The sequence below is a fragment of the Rhinoraja longicauda genome, chromosome 36 (assembly GCF_053455715.1).
Source record: "Rhinoraja longicauda isolate Sanriku21f chromosome 36, sRhiLon1.1, whole genome shotgun sequence".
Lineage (NCBI taxonomy): Eukaryota > Metazoa > Chordata > Chondrichthyes > Rajiformes > Arhynchobatidae > Rhinoraja > Rhinoraja longicauda.
The window spans coordinates 14,276,968-14,290,114 of NC_135988.1; the positions used below are offsets into that span (position 1 = coordinate 14,276,968).

The 13,147-nt window shown below is 49.6% G+C and overlaps 1 protein-coding gene across 2 annotated transcripts in view; it reads right to left on the reverse strand.

The window, feature by feature from the left end:
- The window catches only part of LOC144610464 (ankyrin-1-like), a 205,171-nt gene that overhangs the window by 70,561 nt on the left and 121,463 nt on the right, over positions 1–13,147 (reverse strand). For both annotated transcript variants that reach the window (XM_078429192.1, XM_078429191.1), the window contains 6 exons: positions 10,195–10,419; positions 8,407–8,561; positions 6,153–6,364; positions 5,476–5,680; positions 3,010–3,106; positions 945–1,173 (listed from right to left, as the gene is read on the reverse strand). In XM_078429192.1, coding sequence (XP_078285318.1) covers positions 945–1,173; positions 3,010–3,106; positions 5,476–5,680; positions 6,153–6,364; positions 8,407–8,561; positions 10,195–10,419 — 1,123 coding nt within the window. The remainder of the gene's footprint in view (positions 1–944; positions 1,174–3,009; positions 3,107–5,475; positions 5,681–6,152; positions 6,365–8,406; positions 8,562–10,194; positions 10,420–13,147) is intronic.

A 13,147-nucleotide genomic window follows, 5' to 3' on the forward strand; every position in this document is an offset into this window, starting at 1 on the left:
GTGTTGAAACTCAATCTAAGAGATTTCCAGGCCAGCACTTAAGGTTATACCACAGCCAGTGAAGCAACAACGACTGGGATTTGATCCTTGCTGCTGGTGTGAAGTATGTACTGTACGTTCTCCCCGTGACTCTGTGGGTTTCTAGATTTTTAGATTTTAGATTTAGATTTAGATTTAGAGATACAGCACGGAAGCAGGCCCTTCGGCCCACCGAGTCCGCGCCGCCCAGCGATCCCCGCACACTAACACCATCCTACACACACTAGGGACAATTTTTACATTTACCCAGTCAATTAACCTACATACCTGCACGACTTTGGAGTGTGGGAGGAAACCGAAGATCTCGGGGAAAACCCACGCAGGTCACGGGGAGAACGTACAAATTCCGTACAGATGGTGCCCGTAGTCAGGATCGAACCTGGGTCTCCGGCGCTGCATTCGCTGTAAGGCGGCAACTCTACCTCTGCGCCACCGTGCCGGTATTAATAATTATTGTTATTTAATAATAAAATATTAGAATTTAATATCTAAATTCTACTTTAGATATTAATATAAATTGTGGCAATTGAAGATGCAACGACCGTTTCTGAGCACCAAGCAACCCCATGGGGGTTTTGGAGAGGGTGGGGCTGAAGATGTCCTGGTTTTGGTTGCTCTTGGGCCTGGCCAAGCTGGCTATCCACGAGTCAAGGCGCCAAGCGGAAGAGGGCTCTGCCCGAGCCAGCTGCCTGCCCCTTTTCCGGGGTTAAGTCCCCGCCCGGGTGGTGTTAGAGAGGGACATAGTTGTACAGTATTTATTCACTATATTTGTAAGGATTGTAAGATAGTGGTTTGAAAATTTAGTGTTGAGATAATTTGGTGATTTGTACTGTGTCACCAGGGTTTTGTTTTGTATCGTGATCGTAACTAAATAAATTATTTTTGGGGGGAATGCGCAGACACACCTCGATGTCCCTGCTTCTCGCCACCTCCGTGAAATTCTCGTGCTGCTCCAGGGTCTTGTCCACCTTGTCGTCGCTCATGCAGTAGCACCGCAGCCGCCCGTCCCGGCCGTCGTGCATCTTGGCAAACACCACAAACTTGGCCATGTAGGGCACCGCCATCAGCTCGGTGTAGATCTGGGTGGCAAAGTTCACCACCTCCGCAGTGCGGGGGCAGTCCGCCAGCCAGAACCTGCAGGACAGGCACAACACGACACGACACGTCTGGTCATCCTTTCAAGGGTTAGAAACGTACAAAACATAGAAACGTAGAAGGGTCTCGACCCGAAACGTCACCCATTCCTTCTCTCCCGAGATGCTGCCTGACCCGCTGAGTTACTCCAGCATTTTGTGAATAAATACCTTCGATTTGTACCAGCATCTGCAATTATTTTCTTATAATAGAAACGTAGAAAATAGGAGAATGAGGAGGCCACTCGGCCCTTCGAGCCAGCACCACCATTCAATATGATCATGGCTAATCATCCAGAATCAGTACCCCGTTCCTGCTTTTTCTCCCATAATCCCTTGATTCCTTGATACGTAACTAGCTCTTCAATACATCCAGTGAATTGGCCTCCACTGCCTTCTGTGGCAGAGAATTCCACAGATTCACAACTCTCTGGGTGAAAACGTTTCTCCTCAAGGTTGGCCAGGCACCTGCTAATGCCCAGCCCTCGTTGTCCCGACAGGAGTGGCCATTTCAGAGTCAGCCAGCTGGGTGGCACGGTGGCGCAGCGGTAGAGTTGCTGCCTCACAGCGCCAGAGTCCCAGGTTCGATCCCGACTACGGGCGCTGTCTGTGCGGAGTTTCTATGCCCTCCCCGTGACCCGCATGGGTTTTCTCCGGTAGCTCCTGTTTCTTCCTACACTCCAAACACGTACAGGTTTGTGGGTAATTTGGCTTGGTAAAATTGTAAATGGTCTCTAGTGTGGGTAGGGTAGTGTTAATGTGTGGGGACCGCTGGTCGGTATGAACTCGGTGGGCCGAAGGGCTTGTTTCTGCACTGTATCTCTAAACTAAACGAAACTGGTGATCTATGGTGCCATCTAGGGGTCGGATGTGTAAGAGCGACAGACATGGTCTCCAAAATAATAACAGTGATGGGTTCTTGCAACTTCACGGCTACCGCTACTGAGAATGGGGACACGAGGAACTGCAAATGCTGATTTACCAAGAAAGACACCAAGTGCTGGAGTAACTCAGCGGGTCAGGCAGCATCTCTGGAGAACCTGGATAGGTGACGTTGCATGTCGGCACCCTTCTCCACACCCAGCCTGAAATGTCGCCTGTCCATGTTCACCAGAGATGCTGCCTGACGCACTGAGGTACTCCAGCACTTTGCGTACTTGTTTGTTACTAAGGCTGGCTTCTTTCTGAACACACACTTTCTGAACACACACTTTCTGAACACAGACAGGTACATGGATAGGACAGGTTTATAGACAATAGGCGCAGGAGGAGGCCATTCGGCCCTTCGAGCCAGCACCGCCATTCAATGTGATCATGGCTGATCATTCTCAATCAGTACCCCGTTCCTGCCTTCTCCCCATACCCCCTGGCTCTGCAATCCTTAAGAGCTCTATCCAGCTCTCTCTTGAATGCATTCAGAGAATTGGCCTCCACTGCCTTCTGAGGCAGAGAATTCCACAGATTCACAACTCTCTGACTGAAAAGTTTTTCCTCATCTCAATTCTAAATGGCCTACCCCTTGTTCTTAAACTGTGGCCCCTTGTTCTGGACTCCCCCAACATTGGGAACATGTTTCCTGCCTCTAACGTGTCCAACCCCTGTCCAACCCCTTAATAATCTTATACGTTTCGATAAGATCTCCTCTCATCCTTCTAAATGGAGGGATATGGACCAAATGCAGGCAGGTGGGACTAGTGCAGTTGGCCGGTGTGGGAAAGTTGGGTCCACACTGTGTCACTCTGCGACTCTACACAGGAACAAGCCCCCGGCCCACAATGGCCATGCTGAACATTTCCGCGCTCTATCTCTAAACTAGACTAAGCCAGACACGGCTCACCTTGCGGATACATTGGTGGTGAAATTTGCACAGTCGTTGGCTTGGAGGAGTTTGGTGGTTCCCGTGATATCCTCCCACTGGGCAGCAGCCGTTCCCCCTGCAGGATTAAACACAGCAACGTTAATGCAGCCACGTGCCGACGAGACCAACACCATTATCGCCATCTCCGAGCAGAGTGACAGAACGCTCTCCTCTGCCTCCTCAACAAATCACTCCTAGACACAAAATGCTGGAGTAACTCAGAGGGTCAGGCAGCATCTCGGGAGAGAAGGGATGGGTGACGTTTCGGGTCGAGACCCTTCTTCAGACTGATCGCTCAGGTCGGTTAATTTTTTACATCCTCCTCTCATGGCTGACCCTCTGAATGCCCACTGGATGGTGTCGGGCAGGAGGCTAGAACGAGAAACAGGAGAGAGTCGGGACGATAGGAAAAAGGAAGATAGTCTGAAGAAGGGTCTCGACCCATAAAATCACGCATTCATCCTCTCCAGAGTTGCTGCCTGTCCCACTGAGTTACTCCAGCACTTCGGTGTAAACCAGCATCTGCAGTTCCTTCCTACGCCAAGGGAAATGAAGATTGGATTGGATTAGTTGGATGGTTAAAATGTGCAAATGAGTGACTAAAATATGCAACATCAACCGTTAAAAAGATCTGCGTGGATCTTGAAGAATTCTTTGCAGAACCTGAAGGATATTATTCGAAAGGTTACGTAAAATGGTGACAATTTGCCGCAGGTTAAAAATTTGTCGGGAATTCAATTAGAAATTGCACATCAGCCATCAGATTGACGTGCGACCAAAGCTACGAAGCTGTGCTGCTTTGAATGGTTTGGAAAAGCTTCCAATCTCTCCGAAGTGGAGCATTTAAACAGTTACAAATTACATCCCTCAAGGGACCTGAAATATTGACAGATATGATGTCAATATGTTGAACATTATGTTATGTTCTTGTGACAGGATGCTTTTAGTGAGCAAGCCAAGACTTTATTGGGTGGGGAATAATGTTTGTATCAGGAGAAAATTGGAAGGAAACGAGATTGCAAACAAATGTGGCTCAGAATTGTCCCGAGTCATAGAGTGATACAGCGTGGAAACAGGCCCTTCGGCCCAACTTGCCCACACTGACCAACATGCCCCATCTACAGCAGTCACACCTTCCTGCATTTGGCCCGAATCCTTCCAAACCTGTCCTATCCATGTACCTGTCTAAATGTTCCTTAAACACTGCGATAGTCCCTGCCTCAACTCTCTCCTGCGGTAGTTCATTCCATACAACCACCACCCTTTGTGTCAAGAAGTTAACCCCTCAGGTTCCTATGAAATCTTTACCCCCCCCCTCCTTCACCATAAACCTAAGTCCTCTGGTTCGGCCCAACTCGGGGCAAGAGACTCTGAGTGTCTACCCGATCTGTTCCCTTCATGATTTTGTACATGTTTTAGAAACATAGAACATAGAAAGTAGGTGCAGGAGTAGGCTATTCGGCCCTTCGAGCCTGCAGTGCCATTCAATATGATCATGGCTGATCATCCAACTCAGTAACCTGTACCTGCCTTCTCTCCATACCCCCTGATCCCTTTAGCCACAAGGGCCATATCTAACTCCCTCTTAAATATAGCCAATGAACTGGCCTCAACTACCTTCTGTGGCGGAGAATTCCACAGATTCACCACTCTCTGTGTGAAAAAAAACTTTCTCATCTCGGTCCTAAAAGACTTCACCCTTATCCTTAAACTGTGACCCCTTGTTCTGGACTTCCCCAACATCGGGAACAATCTTCCTGCATCTAGCCTGTCTAACCCCTTAAGAATTTTGTAAGTTTCTATAAGATCCCCCCTCAATCTTCTAAATTTCAGCGAGTACAAGCCGAGTCTATCCAGTCTTTCTTCATATGAAACTCCTGCCATCCCAGGAATCAATCTGGTTTCTTCATTGTCCTTTCACAGGATGCTAAGCGAGGTGTATCCATTGTAACCATGCGAACTGGGAACTCACTGGGAACTCAGTGTAACCATGTGTAATCAAGCCACCCTGCTAACCACAGGGCAGCTGTGATACCCTACAACTACTACTTTAAAACTGAGGTGAGAAGAAAACCTTTTCACCCAGAGAGTTGTGAATTTGTGGAATTCTCTGCCACAGAGGGCGGTGGAGGCCAAATCACTGGATGGATTTAAGAGAGAGTTAGATAGAGCTCTGGGGGCTAGTGGAATCAAGGAATATGGGGAGAAGGCAGGCACGGGGTATTGATTGTGGACGATCAGCCATGATCACAATGAATGGCGGGCCGAATGGCCTTCTCCTGCACCTATTTTCTATGTTTCTATGTTAGCAGCCTGTTCCAGCCTATTCCCCTTGTAACTAGCTTGTAAAAGGGTGGTTTGTTCTGAAGTTAAACCAACATGGACTTGTGTGTGAAGTTCACCGCCTGTCTACCAAAAGCTGCAGAGAGGGGATGGTTGACTGACCTATGACGCTGCACAGGAGTCTGAGGCTGGTCTCGTCTCCCTCACAGCTGCTGGGCTGGCTGATCCTCCAGGAGACCGGCAGTGGGATGCGGAGACCTATCGGGATGTGGAACTTCCTTCTCCGCGGCTCCACCGTTACAATCGGACTGAAGGTCGCCTGGTTACCCACCAACTTCGTCACCAGCTCGTCGGGAATAGGCTGGGCCTGGGGAAAGACATGGCCATCAGGCACGAACACATCGACGGGTTTAGTTCAGTTGGACACAAAAAAGCTGGAGTAACTCAGCGGGACAGGCATCATCTCTGGAGGGAAGGGATGGGTGACGTTTCGGGGCCATGTTTAATTCATGAATTTAATTTCACACCTTGCCTTTCCCTTTATCTCTACCATGGTGATTACAAGGAGGAAGGGTCTCGACCCAAAACGTCGCCCATTCCTTCTCTCCAGAGATGCTGCCTGTCCCGCTGAATTACATCAGCTTTTTGTGTCCATCTTTGTGTCTAACCCCTCATTCGAACCACGGGCTTGAGATGTATAGAGGGGTGCCTTCTGTCCCAGAGGGGTCCATTTTGAGTCTAAAGACGAAAAGCCTAAAGATGGAACGGGTGACAAAGAGTATTGCGGTCCATTGTAGCTGTGAAGGTCAAGATGGGTGGTTGGCAGGCTCCAAGCTTACCTGCAGGCCCAGACGCACTCTCTTGATCACTGCCGATGCAGGGAAGGTTGTCTGCACCTTTGGTACCAGGGTGCTGCTCACCACTCCGCCCTCAGGCCCAATCCACTCTATGTCCTGCCTGATCCGGGAGACAATGGCAAAGTAGAGCGGGAAGTCCATGGACGTGATGCGGCAAATCCGTTTCCGATCCAGCTCGTCTGTCGAGTCCAGATCTGTACGGACACAAAGCCACGGTCAGCACAAGTCATCTGCCAACGTTAGTGAGACCGCACCTGGAGTACTGTGTGCAGTTTTGGTCTCCAAATTTGAGGAAGGATATTCTTGCTATTGAGGGCGTGCAGCGTAGGTTTACTAGGTTAATTCCCGGAATGGCGGGACTGTCATATGTTGAAAGACTGGAGCGACTAGGCTTGTATACACTGGAATTTAGAAGGATGAGAGGAGATCTTATCGAAACGTATAAGATTATTAAGGGGTTGGACACGTTAAAGGCAGGAAACATGTTCCCAATGTTGGGGGAGTCCAGAACAAGGGGCCACAGTTTAAGAATAAGGGGTAGGCCATTTAGAACTGAGATGAGGAAAAACTTTTTCAGTCAGAGAGTTGTGAATCTGTGGAATTCTCTGCCTCAGAAGGCAGTGGAGGCCAATTCTCTGAATGCATTCAAGAGAGAGCTAGATAGAGCTCTTAAGGATAGCGGAGTCAGGGGGTATGGGGAGAAGGCAGGAACGGGATACTGATTGAGAATGATCAGCCATGATCACTTTGAATGATGGTGCTGGCTCGAATGGTTGTCTATTTTCTATTGTCTATTGACAATTTACACTTATACCAAGCCAAATATCTTACAAACCTGTACGTCTTTGGAGTGTGGGAGGAAACTGGAGATCCCGGAGAAAAACCCACGCAGGTCATGGGGAAAATGTAACAACTCTGTACAGACAAGCACCCGTAGTCAGGATCAAACTTAGAAGTCTGGCGCTGTAAGGCAGCAACTCTACCGCTGCACCACCTTGATGGAGGTTTACTCGGTCATGTCTGTGGACAAGTTGGGCCGATGGGCCTGTTTCCACGCTGCATGACTCCATGAATAAAATGTGGCCTCTCATAGAGTGGGAGGTGGAATAGATGGATATGTGGGAGAAGTAGGTTATCGGGAATATGGTGAAGGAACGTGTTTGGTCATTGAGTTGGCATGGACCACCGTGGGCAAAATGGCCTCCACTGAAGAAAGATGGAAAAATAGCAAGGGATAAATCTGATTCTCATGCCATAAATCTCCCTCAAATTAACTTAGAAATTTCACTTCCTCATGAAAATCTGAGACAAGGTGAACATCCACGATTAATTCTCCAACAGGTCAATTGAGGTTAAACGTAGACTTATACATAGAAAATAGGTGCAGGAGGAGGCCATTGGCCCTTCGAGCCAGCACCGCCATTCATTGTGATCGTGGCTGATCATCCACAATCAATAACCCGTGCCTGCCTTCTCCCCATATCCCTTGGTTCCACTAGCCCCTGGAGCTCTATCTAACTCTCTTTTAAATTCATCCAGTGAATTGGCCTCCACTGCCCTCTGTGGCAGAGAATTCCACAATTTTTTTCTCACCTCAGTTTTAAATGGCCTCCCCTTTATTCTTGGACTGTGGCCACTGGTTCTGGACCCCCCCAAACATTAGGAACATTTTCCCTGCATCTATCTTGTCCAGTCCTTTCATAAGAGGTTAGGAAGGAGAGATAGTTTAGATTTTTTTTAGATTTCGATTTAGAGATATAGCACGGAAACAGGCCCTTCGGCCCACCGGGTCCGCGACGCCCAGCGATCCCCGCACATTAACACTATCCTACACACACTAGGGACAATTTTTACATTTGCCCAGCCAATTAACCTACAAACCTGTACGTCTTTGGAGTGTGGGAGGAAACCAAAGATCTCGGAGAAAACCCACGCAGGTCACGGGGAGAACGTACAAACTCCGTACAGACGGTGCCCGTAACCAGGATCGAACCTGAGTCTCCGGCGCTGCATTCGCTGTAAGGCAGCAACTCTACCACTGCGCCACCGTGCCGCCCTTTCATAAGAGGTTAGGAGGGAGAGATAGTTCAGCCATGATTGAATGGCGGAGTGGACCTGAAGGGCCGAATGGCCTAATTCTGCTCCGAACGCTTTACGGACTTATGGAAGCCAACCATGGTTGGGACCGGTCTCCACAGCCCCCCCCCCCCCCCCTGCCCCCCCAGCGCAACCCTACCTTCGTCCATTCCGCTCAGGAGCTGCTCCAGCTGCTCCGACCCACAGCAGTTGCGATGGTCCTTCCACGTCGACCCGTTCTCGCTGCGAAAGACCACCAGCTCCCGGTCTGCATGCTCCACCGAGGCAAAGTGCGGGATTTCCACAATGACGGGGCTGAATGACCAGAGAGGGAGGGAAACAGACAGTGGAGGAAAAAGGAAAATTCATTGTAGAGGGGGAATACAGCGGGGAAAACTCAATTCAACGCGCTTGCAGGAGAGAGTTAGACACAGGTCTTAGGGCTAAGGGAATCAAAGGATATGGGGAGAAAGTCAACTCAATTTTATTTGTATAGCACATTTAAAAACAACCCACGTTGACCAAAGTGGCCATGATCATATTGAATGGCGGTGCTGGCTCGAAGGGCCGAACGGACTACTCCTGCATCTATTTTCTATGTTTCTAAAACACTCAGCCTTGGAGAACGATCAAAACTTAACCATCAAGTTAATTCAAGGCAGAAACATCAACACTTTGTTTTTACTTTACACTTGTTCTAAATTTCTCACTTGTTGAGAAGCATGAAGGGCGGAGTGGATGTGGAAAGGATGTTTCCACTGGTGGGAGAGTCTAGGACCACAGGTCACAGCCTCACAATTAAAGGGCGCTCTTTCAGAAAGGAGGTGAGGAGGAACTTCTTTGGTCAGAGGGTAGTTAATCTGTGGAACTCACTGCCACTCAAGGCTGTGGAGGCCAAGTCAGTGGATATTTTTAAGGCAGAGAGAGAGACAAATCCTTGATTAGAACGGGTGTCAAGGGTTATGGGGAGAAGGCAAGAAAATGGGATTGGGAGGCAGAGATCAGCCATGATTGAATGGTGGAGACTAGATGGGCCGAATGGCCTAATTCTACTCTTATAGCTTATTCCACATCAGACCTGTTTGTTCAGTGCACTGCAATTAATGCCATCAGAATAGATAGATTTCAGATTGCAGGAAGGGGTATAGACTAGTCCAGTTCTAGTATAGAACTCATTTTAGTTTAGTTTAGTTTATTATTGTCAAGTGTACCGAGATACAGTGAAAGGCTTTGTTGTTGCGTGCTATCCAGTCAGTGAAAAGACTATACATGGTTACAATCAAGCTGCCCACAGTATACAGATACAAGTTGTGTAGGAAAATAACTGCAGATGCTGGTACAAATCGAAGGTGTCACAAAAGACTGGAGCGACTCAGCATCTCAGGAGAGAAGGGATGGGTGACATTTCAGGTCGAGACCCTTCTTCAGACTGATGTCAGGGGAGGGGGCGGGACAAAGAAAGGATATAGTTGGAGACAGGAAGACTAGTGGGAGAACTGGGAAGTGGGGAGGGGAAAGAGAGGGACAGAGGAGCTATCTAAAGTTGGAGAAGTCAATGTGCATACCGTTGGGCTGCAAGCTGCCCAAGCGAAATATGAGGTGCTGTTCCTCCAATTTGCGGTGGGCCTCACTATGACAATGGAGGAGGCCCATGACAGAAAGGTCAGACTGGGAGTGGGAGGGGGAGTTGAAGTGCTGAGCCACCGGGAGATCAGGTTGGTTGAGGCGGACTGAGCGAAGGTGTTGAGCGAAACGATCGCCGAGCCTGCGTTTGGTCTCGCCGATGTGGACAGATACAAGATATCAAAGGGTATAATGTACAGTGTGTGTAGGGTAGAACTGGTGTATGTGGTGATTGCTCGGTGGTCTGAAGGGCCTGTTTCCGCGCTGTGTCTCTACACTATAAGTCCCCCACCGTTGGTTCGCGGGACAAGGCAGATGCACTTACCCCTGGAAGCGGGTACCAGCTGGCCCCAGTGCGACAACCCTGCTCCCCAGCCCTTCTCCTTCCACCAGCGGCGGTGGGCTCACCAGCTTCTGGGACTTCACCAGGCGGCAGGTGATGCGCGTGGGGGCGTTGCAGTTCTGCGACGGTATGATGACCCGCATCCCGTTGTGCCGGCTGCCCCGCATCGAGCCCCCCCGGGCGTCCACCATGAAGCTCACCAGAAACCTGCCGAGAGAGACCACGAGTCAGCCGGGGGGGGGGGGGGGGAAAGCCCCACAACCCTAGCGGCGTGCCGGGACCACCTGAGGACTAACGTGAAGTGAAACTGACCCGTTCACCCCCCCCACCATTTCCGACGTGACCAGGGACCTTCATCGGCCACTTGTTGCAGATGGTTCTAACTATAGGGAAGCACTGTGGTGCAGCAGGTGGAGCCGCTGCCTCAGGGCGCCAGAGGCCGAGGTTCGATCCTGACTTCGGGTGCCATCTGTGTGGAGTTTGCACGTTCTCCCTGCGACTGCGTGGGTTTTCCTCCGGTTTCCTCCCACGCCCCAAAGACGTGCGTTTTGTCAGGTTCAGCAAATCGTAAATCGGCCTCTGTATATTGCCCCTGGTGTGTACAGAGTGGATGCAAACTTGGGATAACATTGCAGTCGTGTCAAAGGCGTGTCAGATGGTCGGCGTGGAGTCGGTGGGCCGAAGGGTCTGTTTCCATTCCATATCTTTCAATCAATAGACAATAGGTGCAGGAGGAGGCCATTCGGCCCTTCGAGCCAGCACCACCATTCAATGTGATCATGGCTGATCATTCTCAATCGAATGGACCAAACGATGCGCCCTCGATTCTCTGCTTCAGGCCTTGATCCAGAGTGACCTGCCATGCTCTCCACCATCCTACTCTTGATCAGCCAGCCTGCATCCGAGTGGTTGGCTGAAAACATTCCTCAGGCCTCGCGTTGAGTTGAGTTTATTGTCACGTGTACGTAGGTGCAGTGAAAAGCTTTTGTTGTGCGCAAACCAGTCAGCGGAAAGTCAAGACATGATTGCAATCGGACACAAAATGCTGGAGTAACTCAGCAGGTCGGGCAGCATCTCGGGAGAGAAGGAATGGGTGACGTTTCGGGTCGAGACCCGTCTGAAGAAAGGTCTCGACCCGAAACGTCACCCATTCCTTCTCTCCTGAGATGCTGCCCGACCTGCTGAGTTATTCCAGCACTTTGTGAATAAAAACTGCAGTTTCTGGTTTAAATCGAAGGTAGACACAAGAAGCTGGAGTAACTCAGCGGGTCAGGCAGCATCTCTGGAGAGAAGGAATGGGTGACGTTTCGGGTCGAGACCCTTCGTTGGAGTGGAGCATTTGTAACGCCTGATTGCAGATCCAGTTCTGCGACCAGCACACAACGAGTCGCCTGGGTTGGGCGCCATCTTGGATCATTTTATGGGGACCTCAAATGGTGAATTTGGGCTTTGGCTAAACTCCTAATCCTTTGCTTAAGCCTGATGCAACCTAACTTTATTTTCTAGCATCAAGCATTGCAGCCATCTTGTCCCCCAGCATTGCCACAGAAGGCTGCGGAGGCCATGTCAATGGATACTTTTAAGACAGTAGATGGATAGATTCTTGATTAGTGCCGGTATCAGGGGTTTTGGGGAGAAAGCAGGAGAATGGGATTGGGAGGGAGAGATAGATCAGCCATGGTTGAATGGCAGAGCAGTCTTGATGGGCCGAATGGCCTAATTCTGCTCCTATCACGTATGAACATGAATTTTTCGTACATCGTCATGACAGCGCAAATCTGGAGCACAAATCTCCCTGAGATGATTTCAAAGCTGTGATATTTTCACTGATGATCACACTGCAATTTAAAGCTTCGGAAATCCACATGACATAAGCTCCAGGCCTATCAGCAGACAATCATTAGGAAGGTTGTTAGGATGAAGCTAGTAGCAAATACTCCGGGCAGGAGATTCAAAGCATTCATTACATTTGCAGTAAAGCCCAGCGATTAAAGGCTTGCTTACTGCATCGTTAAGAGGATGTCACCCTTTGAGTGAGCATTACAGTCGTGAAGCATTAGTAACAGGCTAAATTAAAGCTGGTAGCCTAGGCCTTCCGTCACCACCCACGCTAGTGTCCCTCCACGCCTATCCCAACAGCTTCAGTTCACTGCTCTGCTGCAGTATTGTGTGCTGGCAGCAGATGCTTCTGCCAAGTCTAAAGCATGTCCAGTATTCAGGGTCAAGGTCGAACTCGCTTCATGGTCTAACATTGTGGAGCAGGCCGAAGATGGACACAAAATGCTGGAGTAACTCAGCGGGACGGGCAGCAATCTCTGGAGATGTGGAACGGGCGACGTTTTGGGTCGAGACCCCTCCTCAGACCCCTGAAACGTCACCCATTCCTTCTCTCCAGACATGCTGCCTGTCCGGCTGAGTTACTCCAGCATTTTGTGTCTATCTTTGATTTTAAACCAGCACCTTCCTGTACATTGTGGAGTAGGCCTTTGGATTTCTGTTTCTGTGCACACCAACATGCATCTACTGACTGCACTTTCCAAAGCTTAGGTAGGTCTCCAATCTACTCATTCTACATTCTATTCAGAGTCTGAAGGAGGGTCCTGGTCCAAAGCATCACCTATCCATGTGTAGGAAGGAACTGCAGATGCTGGTTTAAACTGAAGATATACACAAAATGCTGGAGTAACTCAGCGGGGCAGGCAGCATCTCTGGAGAGAAGGAATGGGTGACGTTTCGGGTCGAGACCCTACTTGTTCTCCTACTTGTTGTGTCTTTTTTTCTGATTTAAGAGTTTAACCCTAATCCCACCAAGGGAGTGGCTTCACGGAGACACAATAAACTGCAGATGCTGGGATCCTGAGCAAAGCACAAAGTGCTGGAGGAACTCAGCGGGTCAGGCAGCGTCCGGAGAGGGAATGGACACTCGGGTTTCGGG